Source organism: Rhinatrema bivittatum, unplaced genomic scaffold (assembly GCF_901001135.1).
Source record: "Rhinatrema bivittatum unplaced genomic scaffold, aRhiBiv1.1, whole genome shotgun sequence".
In the NCBI taxonomy this organism is placed as follows: Eukaryota; Metazoa; Chordata; class Amphibia; order Gymnophiona; family Rhinatrematidae; genus Rhinatrema; species Rhinatrema bivittatum.
Genome location: NW_021821026.1, coordinates 1 through 18,061, shown reverse-complemented (window position 1 = coordinate 18,061; position 18,061 = coordinate 1). Strand labels below are relative to the sequence as shown.

Sequence of the window (18,061 nt, the reverse complement as noted above, 5' to 3'; positions counted from 1 at the left end):
AATACTTAAGAACATAAGAAACTGCCATGCTGGGTCAGACCAAGGGTCCATCAAGCCCAGCATCCTGTTTCCAACAGAGGCCAAACCAGGCCACAAGAACCTGGCAATTATCCAAACACTAAGCAGATCCCATGCTTCTGATGCCAGTAATAGCAGTGGCTATTCTCTAAGACATCTTGATTAATAGCAGTTAATGGACTTCTTCTCCATGAACTTATATAAACCTTTTTTGAACCCAGCTACACTAACTGCACTAACCACATCCCCTGGCAACAAATTCCAGAGCTTAATTGTACGTCGAGTAAGAGAGAATTTTCTCTGATTAGTTTTAAATGTGCTACTTGCTAACTTCATGGAATACCTCCTTCTATTATCTGAAAGAGTAAATAACTGATTCACATTTACCCCTTCTAGACCTCTCATGATTTTAAAGACCTCTGTCATATCCCCCCTCAACCATCTCTTCTCCAAGCTGAACAGCCCTAACCTTTTTAGTCTTTCCTCATAGGGGAGCTGTTCCATCCCCTTTATCATTTTGGTTGCCCTTCTCTGTACCTTCTCCATCGCAACTATTATCTTTTTTTAGATGCCGTGACCAGAATTGTACACAGTACTCAAGGTGTGGTCTCACCATGGAGCAATACAGAGCCATTGACATTTCTCTTCCTAATAATTCCTAACATTGTTTGCTTTTTTGATTGCTGCAGCACACTGAGCTGACAATTTCAATGTATTATCCACTATGATGCCTAGATCTTTTTCCTGGATGGTAACTCCTAATATGGAACCTAACATTGTGTAACTACAGCATAGATTATTTTCCCCTATATGCATCACCTAGCACTTGTCCACATTAAACTTCGTCTGTCATTTGGATGCCCAATCTTCCAGTCTCGCAAATTTCTCCTGCAATTTATTATAATCTGCTTGTGATTTAACTATTCTGAATAATTTTGTATCATCTGCAAATGTAATAATCCCACTCATCGTATTCCTTTCCAGATCATTTATAAATATATTGAAAAGCACCGGTCCAAGTACACAGATCCCTGAGGCACTCCACTGTTTACCCTTTTCCACTGAGAAAATTGGCCAATTAATCCTATTCTGATTCCTGTCTTTAACCAGCTTGTAATCCACAAAAGGAAACCGCCTCCTATCCCATGATAGACTGGAATAGCGGATCTGTATCAGTCTTCCTGAAATGTTAACATGTTCTATAACATCTTAATTTAAGCAGTCCTCATTCTGTAAAACCTCTTAATCTATTTCCTGTGTTTGTAGACACTTTTTTTTCCACTTTTTAACACATCAATCCATCTTGCAAATGCAGAGTCAGATTCATCTTTTCATGTTACTCAATACATTTAGTTGCTCGTACCAATGCAGTTCACAGCATCATTTTTTTTCATGTGCTGGATATTATCGTAGACCATATTCAAAAAGACAATCTTGAGCTGTTTGTTTCTGGTCTTTTTCTGTTTGCTTAGTAGAGCATCTTTGCTCAGTGGGCAAGCAGGACAGGACAGCCAATCAAGTGGGTGATGTCATCCTATGATACTGAGATGAAAAAGCTCTCTGAGCTCAAAAAATACCCATGCAGCTGCCACTTTGGAGTCTCCTTGGTCTTTTTTTCTTCTGCTCTTGCAAAAGGACATGGTTCTGCTTTCTTTGCTTCAGCCTTCATTGAAACTTTTGCTCACGGTGTTTTCACAAGCTAATATGTGAGACTCAAAAAAATAAAATTGTAAAAATTGAATTGGCATCAGCGCTTATAATGGTGGGCTTCAAAAGATGTCCCCGATATTCCTACAAGATCTCCATGACCACTCTCCTCATTACTTGAAACCATTGCAAGTTTGGATGAGGCTTTGATGTAGGTACTAAATACATAACGGTGCTTTTAAATATACCAGAAGCTTTGGATACAATAAATCTTTAAATACTATTATCACACCTGAGTGATTTTAGGTATGATAGCTATGATATTGAAATGGTTTACTTCCTACTTGGTGAATTGTAGACTGCAGGTAAGATTGTACCTGAAGCATTTTTTGGTTATCCTGTAAAGGAAGGTATTTCTCAAGGCTCCACCTTATCGGAAACTCTATTAAATCTCTATCTTTGTCCAATATGCAATTTATAGATTTGAAAGTGGGCTACTGATTGTACACAAATGATATTCAATTTTTTGTTCCATTGACTACCATTTTGACTTCTGCCCTGGATGTAGATTCAGTATATTTAGTTGTAATAAAACAGTGGATGTTTTTAACAGGTTGGCTCTTAAATATAGGAAAAACTGAATTAATTGTCCTGAATATATTTGCCTCTGATAATATTCCCCCACATGTTTCAGTCTGAGGAATGGCAAGTCCTTTATCACAAGTAAGAAATTTGGGAGGCATGCTGGAACCTGGTCACTCCCCATGCCTGCAAGTAAAAATAATGGCGAGAAGTGCATTTTTAAATTGCACATTTAGTGAAAATTAAAGCCATATTTTAGTGATTTCTGTACTGTCCTACAAGCTTGGTTTATATTGGGGTACTGGCAGTTGTACTGAAGGCATTACAAGCTGTACAGAACATGGCTGCAAGACTGTGTTAATGGAAGCCAGACTCATGGATCATATTGCCTAGTTTTACAGTCTCTCCATTATAGTGACAAATTAAAGATCTTTATAGTAATCCACAAAGCATTAAGTGATGATATTCTGTCGGCACAATTTTGGACATCTGTAAACCTTCACAGGTGTTAAGGTCTTCAGAACATAATCTCTTAGATGTATCTTCACCATGATAAGTGCGCCTAGCTGAGACACATGCAAGAACTTTTGCGGTGATTGTGTCATGGCTCTGGAACTCTCCCTCAGAGGGTCTGAAGGCAGAAATATGCACCAGGACCTTTAGGGAAAAGTTTACTTTATTTTTCAGACATGCATTTGGAGCAGGAGATGTACAAACTCATGAATCAGGAGTTTAATTCCTTGATATTGGGCCGGTGTATCCATTGTAATATGGTGTAATGGAATATTGGAGAGAGACTTGGAGCCTTGAGGGAATTAGAGATAGCATTGCATGCATTAACATAACTTTGATTAATTTGCAAACTATTTGTGTAGATTGTCATTACATCTTTTATAATGTAGTTATGTTTTTATATTATGTATATATTGTATGCTTCCCTAAAGGCAATAACACTGGTGCATCCGCACCAACAGAATTTGGGGCACTATTCCATCTACTTCATCGAGCCCAAGAAAGAGGGAACATTCCAGTCCATACTGGACCTCAAGACCGTCAATCGCTACCTGAAGGTACCCGCTTATGCATGGAAACCCTGCGTGCAGTCATAAGGGCGGTACAACCAAGAGAATTCCTGACCTCCCTGGATCTGTCAGAAGCCTATCTCCACATACCAATCCATCGCATCCACCAGCATTTCCTACGCTTTGCGATATTGGGCCATCACTACCAGTTCCAGGTTCTACCACTTGGGCTGGCTACGGCTCCCCAAACGTTCACCAAGATCATGGTGGTAGTAGCGGCAGCACTGAGGAAAGAGGGAATCCTCGTGCATCCATACCTGGACGATTGGTTGATCAGAGTGAAATCGCCAGAGGAAAGCCAGCAAGCAACCACCAGAGTCAAGGAACTACTGCAGAATCTTGGGTGAGTCGTCAACACACCCAAGAGCCACCTGCAGCCCTCCCAATGCCTGGAATACCTGGGAGGCCGGTTTGACACCAAAGGGAACAAAGTCACCTTTCCCCCTACAAGGAGAAGGAGATTGAAGGAACAACTATGAGCATTATTGAATTCCACTCTCCCCACGGCATGGGATTATCTCCAAGTCTTCTGACTCATGGCATCAACCATAGAAGTCGTCCCGTGGGCAAGGACCCACATACGGCCCCTACAACATTCCCTACTGTCTTGATGGAACCCGATGTCTCAAAACTACTCTGCCCCCCTCCGGCTACCGGCGAAGGTTCGGAACCAACTACAATGGTGGCTACAAGAAGGCCACCTGAGCAAGGGAACAAGCCTATCCTCACCGGAGTGGACTTTGCTCACCACAGACGCAAGCCTGCGGGGATGGGGAGCCCACTGCCAGGAGCTAACGGCTCAAGGGCAATGGGATGAAGAAGAGTCGGCATGGAACATAAACCGATTGGAAGCCCGAGCAGTCAGACTAGCCTGCCTATGGTTCAGCCACAGACTCCGGAGCAAATCAATCAGTCATGTCGGACAATGCCACAACAGTGGCCTACATCAACTGCCAGGGGGCAACCAGGAGCCAGCAGGTGTCCCTGGAAATAGAACCCCTAATGTGGGCAGAATCAAACCTACAAGGGATATCAGCTGCCCAAATTGCGGGAAAAGACAAACGTTACTGCAGACTACCTCAGCAGAGAGAGTCTGGATCCAAGAAAATGGACACTGTCGACAACAGCCTTCCAGCGGATAGTAAACCACTGGGGAACACCAGCCATGGACCTTCTGGCAACCGGGTCCAACACCCGGATTCCCAAGTTCTTCAGCCGAAGACGGGAACTGCTGTCCCAGGGAATCAACGCCCTCGTCCAGACCTGGCCTCAGGAGGACCTACTGTATGCCTTCCCTCCATAGCCACTACTGGGCGGAATCATCAGCAAGATAAAACACCACAGAGGGCTGGTACTTCTAGTGGCCCCGGTCTGGCCAAGAAGGCCATGGTACGTGGACATGCGAAGACTTCTGGCAGGGAACCCTCTATGCCTACCTCCACATAGGGATCTACTCCAGCAAAGACCCAACGAGATTCTCGCTTACGGTCTGGCCATTGAGAGGTCTCGCCTGAAAGAGTGGATACTCAGGGCCTGTGATAGACACACTGCTCCAAGTGCGCAAGTTCTCCACCTCCTTGGCATATATTAGAGTATGGAGAATATTTGAAGCCTGGTGTGAGGACCGCAACATCCTTCCACGGACAGTCAAAATCCCCATGATCCTGGAATTTCTGCAGGACGGTGTGAGCAAAGGGTTGCCTCTCAACTCTATCAAGCCCTGGCTGCTTCAGACCCAGGGTGGATGGCAGCAGCCTAACGGCCCACACAGATGTCTCCCGCTTCTTAAAAGGGGTCAAGCACATTTGACCACCTCTAAAGTGGCTGATACCCCTATGGAATCTCAATCTAGTGTTAGACTTCCTAGCGGGAGCCTTGTTCAGACCAACTCACGGTCTGTCCCTACGGCTCCTGACGTTGAAGACGGCGTTCCTCGTGGCAATCTGCTCAGCCTGTCGAATCTCCGAACTTCAAGCACTATCATGCCGGGAGCCGTTCCTTAGATTCATGCCGGGATCTGTACTGCTGCGCACTGTACCCTCCTTCCTGCCAAAGATGGTTTCTCACTTCCATGTAAACCAAACCATCTCGCTACCATCTCCAGATAAGCATAAGGACTTGGGAGACTCACGCCTTCTTCGCCACCTGAATGTCGGCAGACTCCTAGTCCGATACCTGGAAAGATCGGAACCTGTACGAAAGACGGATCATCTGTTCGTTCTTCACAGTGGGAAGAAGCAAGGGGAAGCAGCCTCGCGGGCAACCATTGCCCGCTGGATCAAAGAAGTAATCAAGGCAGCCTACATAGAGGCAGGCAAGGCCCATTCTACAAGGACCCAGGCAGTGTCCTGGGCAGAAACCAAAATGCTGTCACCCGCAGAGCTTTGGGCGGCAACGTGGTCCTCCATCCACACTTTCTCGAGATTCTATCTCCTGGATGTTCAGGCCAAGGAGGACACAGCATTCGCAAAGGCAGTACTAAATGGGCCACGGGCAGCTTCCCGCCTGGTTCGGGAGTAGCTTTTGTACATCCCATTGGTCCTGAGTCCATCTGCTACACGCTAGGAAATGGAGAAATTACTTACCTGATAATTTCATTTTCCTTAGTGTAGACAGATGGACTCAGCACCCCGCCCATGGCTGCCTCGCAATCAAGAAGCCCCGTGGGAACCTCCCCCCGAGTGCAACACAAGCACGGGTAAGCCAACCCTTATTTCTAGTTGACACCCATATTACCAGGTGTCTACGCTTCTCAGTTGAATGCCTTAGCGGTCTCCAGCTAGAAACCTCGTCATCCAATCCAAGTAATCAAGTTTCAAGTTAATCAAGTAAACCAAATTAATCAAAATTATCCAAACACACATATATCCATAATTGCTTTGAGGAGAAAACTGAGGAACAGAGCTTCGTGCACGGGTAGATGTAGTGCTGACGTCAGATTGAAATCTGACTCCGTCTCCAACTGCTATCAGGAGCACACTATACCCATTGGTCCTGAGTCCATCTGTCTACACTAAGGAAAATGAAATTATCAGGTAAGTAATTTCTCCAATTCCTTCATCTCTCCCATTAGTATCTATCGTAGTACGGGATGAGTGCTCCACTGCTGATATAAAAATATAATACATACTTGCATGCGACTCCCAGCTTGGGAGTCCCTACTTGTGTGTGTCTGACTGATTACTGACATGCTTGTCCACAGAAAAAGCATAGTTTCTTATCTGTAATAAGTGTTCTCTGTAGGCAGCAGGACAAATCAGCCATGCAATCTTGTTCTCCTCACCCAAAGAGTTGAAGATTAGCTTGATATAAGAACTGAGGAGACTCATGTGGTGACTACTGCATGGGGAAGCTCTTACATACTCAAAACAACCTTGATTTTTCTGAGCTTTGAGAGAGCTTTTCCATCTCTGTGCTGTCAAACGACATCACCCCCTTGTGTGGCTTTGTCCTGCTGTGTGTGGAAAACACCTGCCTTAGGTAGGAAATTTGGATAGAAGAGAGAACTTCCAATATTCAGAAAAAAAATCCAGATTTACTAGCTGTGGCTCATTCAGTAAAACTTATTATCTGGAGTTTGTGCACCCTGTAGACATCCTAACCCATTGTCTAAGCCTCATCCTACCTTAGTTTCAAACCAGTACAAACTATTAGGAACTCTACGCATGCAACCTCGCTTTTAGGCACCATCTTTGTTTTTGTACTCACACACTTTCTTTGAACAATTGTTTCTCAGTTTCTTTTTTAGCATATGGGGGAACACCTATTATCTGGCGTGGCCTTATCTCCACCGTTCTGGATAAAAGGTGCCGTTCTATATTCCCAATTTCCTGTATTACCTGAGTTTGGAATATGGAAAGCTTAGAGCAGCAACATAGGTAGTAGTAAAAGCTACCTTCTGTAATTTTGTACCTGCTGCAATGTTCAGAGGATTTATCTATCATCTGTAGAGTTGAAGGTATCTCATAGTCCATATAACACGCACATCTTCTGCCTTGCACAAAGTTAAACTGAACTTGTTCTCCGATTAATCTCGGTCCAAATGTTCATGATTAACTTAGGTCATGCTCCCATTCTTAGCTGAATTTCTTACAAGGAAACTAGCTTTATAAGATTCTAGCGTTAGCTGTTCTTCACCCCCTAATAGTGTTGACCCATTTATCCATCCAGTTTCATTCAGATTTGTTCCACAGATGATAGAGCAAAAGTTAAGAGTAAAAGTTTATCCTTATGTTGCTGAAATGACTCAGAAGAAGAGGAAACTGTTTTCTTGTTATAGGGCCTAGGCCAGTTTTGGCTTAACCATACATTTACATGGAAAATTAAGTAGCAAAATGTAAGAGATTTTATCAATCTGCACTGTTGATCTTGGTTTTCAGCACTAGGTCTGTCAATGCTTCTGCTCTTGCTTCCTCACTTTCTTCCTTCTGCATCTGCCTCTAGGGAAGTTTGAGTTTGAAATCCTCTCTAAAATAATATGACAGCTATGCAGTGCTATTTCTTTTGTATTTCTTGGATTTTAAACTTAGATCTTCCTGCTTTTCTCTGTTGACTGATATGCACTGAGTTATTATCGTTGAATGATTTCATTTTCATTGCTGTGCGTTTAACAAGAAGTATATCTTGGAGTTGTTAAAAACGTATAAGTAATAATGAAGAAATGCTGTTCCCCCCACAGCCTATGCCAGGCTGAGGAGTGGAACCTGAGTTAGGACTTGGTTCTCTCTTCCTTGATGTGCACAGTTATACATGATTGTGTGTTAAAGGGGCACAGCATTTGGAGGTTTGCGAGAGTTGGGTAGCTCATGCTGCTATGCTAGGAAGCCTGCCCACTGGATGTGTGTTGGAAAATCATGGTGATAAATACCCTTTTGTATGTAAAATTATTTGGTGGTTTCTTGGTTTGCTGGTTAACACAAGTCTGCCTCAGTGTTATAAATTCCATCTCGCAGGTAAAATAGCTGTATTGTTTCATACCAATATTTTCTCATGAGTTCCCTGCAGAGGGGTTAGACGTTTGTTTTACATCATTACTGTCTCGTCACTTCTTCCTGTGCAAAGTTTTTAGTTAACACAACTTTTCTGCTCCTCTGCCACTCACTATTCATGTTGATGCACACTGTTAATATAATCATGCAGAACTGACCTACAGTGTCGTCTACGAACTAATTACAAAAGAAAATACCCTTAGAAGGAAAGCATTAGATGCCCTCTAAGAATCCTTATTTGAGACATGAAACTTGATGAGTTGAAGACTCTGTATTAAGCTCTAGAACTCTACTAATAATAACCTTGTTGACTAATTTGAACTAAGTAATGCATGTAGTTGCTGCTTCTTTTCAAGTGACTCTAGGTTGCACTCAACACATGAAAGTGATGAGTTTTATATTTTGTTTTATAGGGTGACCTAAAAGCTTATTTGTGTAACGATGAAGAGCAGATTAATGGTGATTCTGAAGTCCTGTTGTTGCAGAGGATGGCCTGTGAGATCGCTGCAGGACTTGCTGTGATGCATAAGCATAATTTTGTGCACAGGTTTGTTCACCAAATTTGGGCATTACATATCTTATCTTTTTTTCGATATTGTGTAGACTTCTAGATTGTTTAACAAAATAGATAATTAATTTTTTGTGGGTGAATATTCTGCACTTGGTAATTATGTACCCTTTGAGTTTCCAGCTCAGTTGGAACCAGGATCGGGAACTGCCACCATGATTCTTCATTTGCAACTATCCACAGATTGTTTTTTCTTTTGCTTTAGTCCTATCACTGCAGTGCGTCCTTGGTCAGGGACTATGCATCAGGGCTCCTTCCACAGTCCAGCAATCATGGACCCTAAATGTGACCACTAAGTTTTGCCATTACACAATAATTACAACTCCCTCCCCACTAGGGGCTGTGCTCATTGGCTCGGCGATATTCCCAGCCCTGGCCAACAAGGGAAGTGGAAGACCTGAGCCGGAAACCAAACCTAGGTCCCTCAGCACAGCACTGTCATTGAGCCCACTAGGCTGGCTTCAAACTCTTATTTTAATAATGTCTGAGTAACAGTTGAGTAGTAGCATGCAAATATTATGCCTGCCAAATCTTTGAAAATGGAAAAACATTGCGTTTGGTGGCTTGATAGGCGTAACATGTGTTTCTAGTGCTAGTAGAAGACTGAGTGTTCTTTGACAGTCTTGGTCCTTAGAGCAGTTTTAAGGAATCTTGAGGTCATAAATGGGAGATCTGTCCCTTCAAACATCTTCCAGATTTTCACCTCAAGAGGTTTATAGGGCTGCTAAAACTGCTGAAACAGTCTTCTATATTAATATGAAACTTAGTCCTGATAGTTTCAGGACTCGACCTCTAGGGTTTGGAGGACTCTGAGTGCTTTGAGATAAGATCTGTCAGCTTGATATTTCACTGTATATGGAAGGTCCCTGAATTCCACATGACTAAACAATCACTTTCTACATCTTCTGCGATCAAATCAGTTAAATATACAAAAAAAGTATTGCTTTGAGCATGATACATTTTGCATCTCTTTATTGAAAAGATACTGTATGTCCGTAAATCTAGTTGACGTGTGATTTTTGTTTCAGAGCATAGCTGTGTGGAAGGAATGTGACAGGACATGAAAAGTGGACTGGCTAGTCCATCTAATTTTTTTTTTTTTCAGGGGGTAGGGGTGAGGGGGAAATGATTTTGGCAGCGTTATGATTATCTTTTTTTTTCAGTTGTTTTTGTGTTTGCTTAATAAAACTTAATAAAACTGATCACAAAATGTCTTGTACAGCAGCAGTAATTAAAAAGTCTTCCAACCATTTAAACAAATCATAGTTTTTGCCTGTAGTAAACTCCCCCTCAGTTCCAGAGACCTCCCCCTCCCAATACCTCAACTGAATCCGGTCTAGCTAAGTCTCACCTTTGTATTTAATCTCAAATATTTTATTAAGATCTTCAGATTTCTATAATACAATGGGTGTGACCATAATTTTATTTTAAAATGTCCTTACCTGAATGTGATCTTCAATTGTTTGTGCTATTTTCATATTACTTACTGTATATTCACATATCTGCACAGGATTAACACAGTGATCGCAATGTATTCAGTTTGTTAAGGCTTCCTGTCTGAACCTAAAAGGGGAATGAGGAAAGGAGGTGCAGGAGGGAGGGGCTGCCTTTGGGAACAGAGAGTGAATATTGCTCTTTTTCACTCTCAAGTGCTGTGTGCTCCCTGCCTGTTTCCCAGATGGAAGGGAGACCAAATAGACTGGAATCTCCTCCAGAACATTTAGGAGTCTCGGGCTGCCTGGTGTACTCTGTAGGCTTTCATACCTTCTCTGCCCATGTCCACCTGCAGCACCTCCGGGCTAGTAATCTTCAGTGTGTGGCTAAAACCCAAATATGGACGGTTAGCTTTATTCACTTAGCAAGTGATGTAAAGTGGGCCATGAGTGTAAAAGAATCTGTTCCTCAGCTTACCTCATCTATTCTACATGCTGAGGAAGATAGGCACTATTGAATTACACAACTCTCATAAATTGTTGGGTGCCATCTGTTAGCGAACATGATGATTCCGCACTTTACTGTTGAGGCTCATTTTACATTGGACTTTGCTCTGGGCTCTAATAGTCAGTGTCAGAATTGGTAAGGCAGAGGATTTTTAAGCCCATTCATGCACTGGTGCTATTGCACAGTAAGGCCATAGGAACTGCTGACATGATTTATGGAAGTCTACAAAGTCAGGAAAATGTCAGCTTTGTCTGGAGCACGTTCCCATTCCTATTATCCTTCCACCTTCCTGAAGGTGGAACTTGGAAGTGAAATGTTTCTAAATTCCACGTTGCATAGAATCTTTCTTGTGCAGATGTTTCTCCGTGTTTTGCCAACATTGTCTAAGGGAATGTCTTTTGCTGAGGAAGTTGAAGGGGGAAGATGCATTGTGTTTTTGTAATCAGATGTTTAACACATTGTGTTTTGTTTTGTTTTTTTAAGTGAATGCAAACTTCTCTAATGTTTTGAAAATGTATTTGTGAACAGATAAGTGGGGAGTTATTTGCAATAGCTTATAAGAAATATACAAAACTACAATCTTAGCATACATTTGTAAACCATCTTGTTTTAATTTTGAAACTCTTCATTGTGTGCTGTTTGGTGTTCTTAAGTTCAGGTATATTTTTCTGTAGACTTAGGGGGTCATTTTCAATAGCTTTCGCACGCGGAAAAGGGACTTTTTCACGTGCGATAGGGTGATCGGGGCGGAGTTGGCCCCGGAAGAGGAGGAGTCAGGGCTGCACCGGGGCCTACGCCGCGGAGACATCGCTGGCGGCGAAAGGAAAGGACCCTTATCGCCGCCAGTTTTGCTCCAAATAACTACACCTTTATGGTGTAGTTATTCAGTGCGAAGCCGGCAGCCAGCGCACCGCAGTGGTGCGCTGGCTGCCGGCTTTCGAGGCCCGCCCCCCCGCTTCGCCTCTCCCCCGGTACCGCGTGATTCACTATTTTCTGCGAGAATAGTGAATCCAGGCCTTAGTGATTTATATAGATAACTTATGGTGTGGTATGGAAGCTGTTTGTGGTTGAAATTGATCTCAGTATGCGAGCTATCAGTTGTGGTGAATATCTGCTTTACAAAACAGAAAATAAAAAGGTGTTGAGGTAATGGTTCTATAGGTCCTATGAAACCACTGCGAAACATGGTAGCCGGATCTGCGGAACGCATAGTGCAATTGTTTATCTCTGGTAACAATATCCTGATGCTGTCCGAGTATGTGATAAAGCTCCAGCATCAGTGATTTTGTTGTTGGTGGTAAATTCAAGCAGCCTAAAACTGTGTTCTGATAGAAACTTCTATGAAGGAAATGCGATGTAGAGCCTGCCATGCTTTTTTTTTTTTTTTTTTTTTTCACCCCCTTATTTGAGTACTTTTAGTTCATGACTAGCGTTGTGAAACTGTACTGGTTGTGACCATGTTGGCTAATTATACAGAAGCAATTCTTGACTTCCATTTACCTTAGATCTTTGACTAGTCCAACAAAAGGTAAGCATGTGGATCATGGATCCAGCCTGAGTGCCTCAGTTGGCATCACAGTTTTTGGACATAGGCCTATAGGTTGACTTTAGTCAGCTGATTAAAAGTAGAGTTGGGGATTTTTATTTTTGCAAAATACATGACATGTTTACATTTCTGAGTATTATTTGAATGGTGTCCTGTGTGTGCCATGGAAAAAGAAACGGAGAGCGTGGTATTTTTCATATATTTCCTGTAATAAGAATGAAGACCACAGGGTGTTAGTTCTACCCATTTGGACAAAAAAAAACTTCAGGCTTAAACATTTTGGATTTGAGGGGGAGCCTGTAGTCAGCCTCTCCTTGTCTTGATCCCCAAATATGAATTGGTAGCCACTTTTTTTTTTTTTTTTTTTTTTTTGAGATCCAGTTCATGACAAAAAAGGTATGGGAAAGGGAAAATATATGCTGTGCTGTATTCATTTTTTTTTTTTTTTGTTAAATTAAGAGGGAATATGTGTTTTGTTTTGTTTTCCCTGAGTCTCCTTACTTCATGATGCCTATGTGAAGCAGAATATCAAATATGACTGAGTAGGAGTTATTTGGAGGCAAATTTGGAATTTTTCTAGAATAGGAGGCATTTCTGTTTTAATGATTATTCAGCCAGACAGATTCAATTTTAAAAACCTCTAATTGCCCTTTAGACAGGAAAGCAAGCACAGCTTTTGGTAATTCCTCCCTTATTTATTTGAAATTTTTTGTATATCGCTTCTTCACTAGAGGTAGATCGAAGCCCTTCTAACTGAAATAAGCAGAATAAAAATAAACCGCTTGCTGGATCCATAAGCCCTTGAACTCTTTTCTTACTGGTGTGGATTTAAAAACATATCAGCCTGATCTCCAAAGTTTGAAAATGTGCTGGCGTACAGTAAGAGTTGGGATGAGCCTGGCAGGGATTTTTAGAATTAGAACTGTATCCACCAAAGCAGTAGGAGTGCACAAACGTTTCTCCTGCTTGTTATCTGTGGAAAATATCTTTGAAAGCAGGGACAACAGAATTGCTGGTAATTCTCTAAAAAACGTACATTGCAAATCTTCCACTTTCAGTACTCTGAATGCCATAGGGATTTGATATTTAATTCTTCTATGTTGAAGTATAAAAAATGTATAGTTTTGGTCTATTCTTTCAGTATAATGGTCCCGCTTGATAGCAAATAGGCAGGTGGTCATCAGTTCTGATGCTTCACAATTAATTTTCAGTTGTCTCTTGCCATTTTTTTTCTTCTGTAAGAGCTATGAAATTGGCCTACATTCGTGTGTTCAAAGTCAGCCATTTGTGGTTTACTTCCACCTTAAAGCAGAAGGGTGAAATAGCTAGTTTTATATCAACGGAAGAGTATTTTAACCACTTACAGGTTAATTTTAAAAGCCTGGCGTGCATCAACAAACTCAAGTCGGGCTGGTGTGCATCGAGCAGATTTTAAAAGCTGCCTGTGTACTCGTGTATCTCCCACTAGGCTCACACATGAGTTCTGAAAAGGGGGCGAGGCCTGGGGGTTCCTGGTTTGCACTTAAATACATGCATGTGCTGGGGCCCCTGCTGAATAACTTAAGTGTTTTTTGTTTTATGACTTACATGCCATCCATAGCAGAAGTAAACACATAAGTGGGGTGTTTAAAGATCGAGGCTAACAGGGGAGAAGGGAAGCTATTAAACCAGGGGTGTTTGGAAGTCCTATTCCTGAGCTAGGAACGAACTAGTAAAACTGGTAACGGTGTCAGAATGCCTGTCTTTTAAAATCCCCCCACTTCACACCGGTAGAAGCAGCATTTGCGTACATAGGCACACATCCATTTAAAATTGCTTGCACATGTGTGCGCATTCAGGCTATTTTATAACATGCGCATATGTTATAACATGGCCGTGTCCCTGGGCGCAGGCCGATAAACAAGCGTACGGGTGCACGTTCAAAAGTTACTGTCATAGGCTTCAATGCTATGAATTGGTATGCAAAATATTATTCACATGATTAAATTTCCATTGAGCAAAACTAAGCATCTCCTGAGTAACTTTTATGCTGCATGAGAGGGATTGCAGTGGGGGGGTTTTCTGTAAATGTTAGAAATTTCTAGACAGCCTTCTCAGGTTTTCTAGGGTGTCCAAAGCCAAAGTGCCATACAGAGATACAATAAAAACATAATTACAAAATTCACATTTCAAAAATCCAAATAAAAATATAAAAACAAAATAAATGTAAATAAAAATCCATAATAAAACAAATGAAAACTAGACACTTAAATTTTAAAAGCCTGCTGGGGATGCAATGAACAAGTGGACTTGCACACATTGAGCAATATTAAAAGCTGGCAAGATGCACGCATATCACCCACTGTGCGCACACCTACACAGTTTTCAAAAAGGACGGGGCATGGGCATTTTGAGGTGTGAACGAGATGTGCATGTAAATACTGATGCCAACCCGGCACGCAAAGAGGCCCCCTGCCGTGTAACTTATTTCTGCTATGGAGGACGTGTAAGTTAAAATAAAGAAAAAGGCAGATGATAGATTTTGAAGGTTGGGAATAACTGGGGGGGTGGGGCGTGAAGGCTATTAAACTAGGGAGTTTGGAGGACCTATCTCTTAATTGGGCGAATTGAGGACAAGCTAGTAAAACTGGGAATAACATCGGGCACCACACCACTTTTAAAATTCCCCAATGTATGCAATGGAAGTGGCATTTTTGTGCACATGAGCATGTGGGCAGACTATTTTATAACTTGCACACATATACGTGTGCAAGTTATAAAATAGCCACATTCCTAGGTGCAGGCCAAAGCACACCCACACAATATGCGCCTGCTCGCCAGATTGAAAGTTACCATTTGCTTGTCTTGGATATTTTACAGCACAGAGGCAAAAAGGAAGTTGAGTATGCAGGGGGTAATTGTCAAAACTATTTACCCAGCTGAGTTTGCACCCTCTGCCCAGTTAAAAGTACGCACCGGCTTCTGCAGCATGCTTGTTTGTAGCTATATTGTGCGCACTTCTGGAAGACAAATGTATGTGTGCATACTCTTACTCCCGTGACCTGAGCCTGTCCATAGGAGTCTCTCTCTTTCACCCGGCTGAAAGTGCACATGTTATGGAAGCCCATGCGTACCCTTACTCGGGCAGAGGGGAGCAATTTTCAGACAGGCTAGTTTGTCTGGATTGATTGCTTTGAAAACTGCCCTCCCGATGTAAAGCTACAGGTTCCCAGACTCTACGGGACCTGTTACTGGTGCTTTGCGAAATAGAAAAGAGTGTTATGGTCCTTCAAACAGGAAAGTCAGAAATCGCAAGGGGGGGTGGGGGGGGGACAGTGGAGGCTGCAGTGTTTGTGTGAATATTTTAAATGTGCAGTGGTAAAACGTTTGCTGTGAATTGTTGTTGCTGCTCACTGAATCCCACATGGAATGTCGTGGCGCTCCATTCGTAAAATGCTGCGGGGGCCCTCCCAAGAGGTCTGGGGGAGAGGGGTTCATGGAGCGACTTGAACACTTCAAGCAGAACTAACGTCATTTTTACTGTAACTGGTTTAGCGAAGGTTTCCTGTGCCATCTTCATGGTGCAAGTATTTTCCCTCTTGTGTTGTTGTTGCAAGGAGCTGCAGTGAGGGGCAGTGCTGCCAGAATCGAATTCCATTCTGGGGATACTCTTGCATTAGCCAAACCATCGATTGATTTGTCTGAGCGCTTGCTCTGAACCATCTTTTTCCTCCTTGCTTCTGCTCTCAATACTGTACCCTCTTTGTTTTCCAGTGACTTAGCCTTACGGAATTGTTTTCTTACATCTGATTTAACTGTAAAAATCGGAGATTACGGAATAGGAGTCAGTAGGTGTAAGGTAAGTTGCTGTGTTATATGCATGCTTCACGTATTATAGACTAGACACTAACAAAGATGGGACTATTCCAGTGCTTGCCTGTGATCATCCATTATAGGACTCTTTATTTCTTTTCATTTCTGTATCCTGTAAATTGAATTGTTAGCTCACATGTATTAATCTGGTAATGTTTAAAGCCTTTTCTGAAAAAATAAGAAAAAAAATCTAAAAATTGAGCTTGCCATAGAATTTCTTACATATTCTCATTTCTAAAATACATTTGTAATATATTCTGAGAACAGCAGTGGTGGTTTTCTGCCAGATCATACTAGGTTGCTGACCTAGAGCCTTTTGGGACTTGCTTTCTTTTCTCCCATTGTAGCTGAAGGTGGAGGCTGCCATTTAAGAAAATTACCACTGCAGAACAGGTTGATTTAATTAGTTAGCCTTGTACTGTTTTGACTTATATGCTGCTCCCTACTGAGCGGTAATGCAAAATGCTTACTATTTTATGTATTTTTGATGTGGTCCATGCTGAACATTATGGATTCATGGAATACAAAATGTGTAATAAGTGCCTCTAAGAGGGGGGTCCTATGCGTACCTGCAGACATGTCCTGGAAAGTAGGCTCCGATAGTTCTTATTGGATCTTTGAATTAAGATGTGAAAACTGGTGTACAGTATTGCTTGGTTTAGACTTGACTCCGTACCATGAGGTTTATGGTATAGCTTAAGGGATTCTTAACAGACTTGTAACTAGATTGGGTTTTAAAAATCTCAAGCCTGATTGTTAAAATTACAACATCAATCCCATACCTGACTTTACAGATAACATTATCAGATCAGATAACTTTAAATTTGGATTTTGTAAGCAAACAAGTTGGAATCCCAAAAGAATGGATGGAAAACTCAGTGTACTATTGTACTTAGAAGTAAAGGGTTTTTCATTACAGGCCTAAAACAAAAGTTCTTTTAAAAATAGGAATCCATGTACATGTTGTAGACCTAATACTTTGCAGTGTAAAACTGCCAGGAAAAACTTACATTTGGAAACTACCAAAAAGCAAAATATATTTTGGCTTGTATTGTTTGATGTGTAAAATAGTAATGCTTTTCCAAAACTACAGGAGGACTACGTGGAGACAGATGAGAAGAAATTAATTCCACTTCGATGGACTGCACCCGAACTGGTGACAAGCTTTCAAGACAAATTGGTGGTAGCAGTCCAGACAAAGCCTAGCAATATTTGGTGAGTAACAAATTACAAAATGTGAATGCGTGATGGGATGCTTTTTAATGCTTATTGCAGGCTTTGCCAAGTCCTGTCCTTGAGAACCACAAACAGACCTGGTTTTCAGGATATTCACAGTGAAATATGCATGATTGACAAACAGTGGATATCCTGAAAACCAGGCCCGTTTGTGGCTCTCAAGGACAGAGGAGTTGGCGATCCCTGCAGAGTCTGACTTGTTCCAGTTTCCAGTTCAGTTGTTGTCTGCACATTTCTATTTATACTATATAGTCTTTTTATTCTGTATTTTTTTTCACTTTTTATTTAGAAGCATTTTTTAATGCAAACATATAAAAGAGGAAGTTCAAGTATAGAAACAATATTAACAAAAAATAATTACTCCAGAAGAATTCTCAATTCAAACTCCAGTCCACAATGGTAAGGGGTAGAAGAAAAACCCAAAGAAGTAATATGAAGAATTTAGACAAAGGCTGCTGTAGACACCTATTCCTAAATACGAGAATAAAGGAGCTTATTGTCCACTGGCAAAGGTACTAGTTCTGTCAAGACAAGGCTTGTCTTTCACTATTAAGCTGAGTCAGTGGAGCTGGATCATAAAAATAAAAATGCTTCACTCCAG

General features: G+C 41.7%; 1 protein-coding gene across 1 annotated transcript in view; it reads left to right on the top strand.

Annotated features, from left to right (window-relative positions):
* Window positions 1–17,553, top strand: part of LOC115082377 (serine/threonine-protein kinase LMTK2-like) — a 68,998-nt gene extending 51,445 nt beyond the window's left edge. Inside the window, exons 7-9 of the mRNA XM_029586604.1 lie at window positions 8,731–8,864; window positions 16,126–16,210; window positions 17,318–17,553. Coding sequence (XP_029442464.1) covers window positions 8,731–8,864; window positions 16,126–16,210; window positions 17,318–17,443 — 345 coding nt within the window. The 3' untranslated portion in view covers window positions 17,444–17,553. The remainder of the gene's footprint in view (window positions 1–8,730; window positions 8,865–16,125; window positions 16,211–17,317) is intronic.
* Window positions 17,554–18,061: the final 508 nt, after the last annotated feature.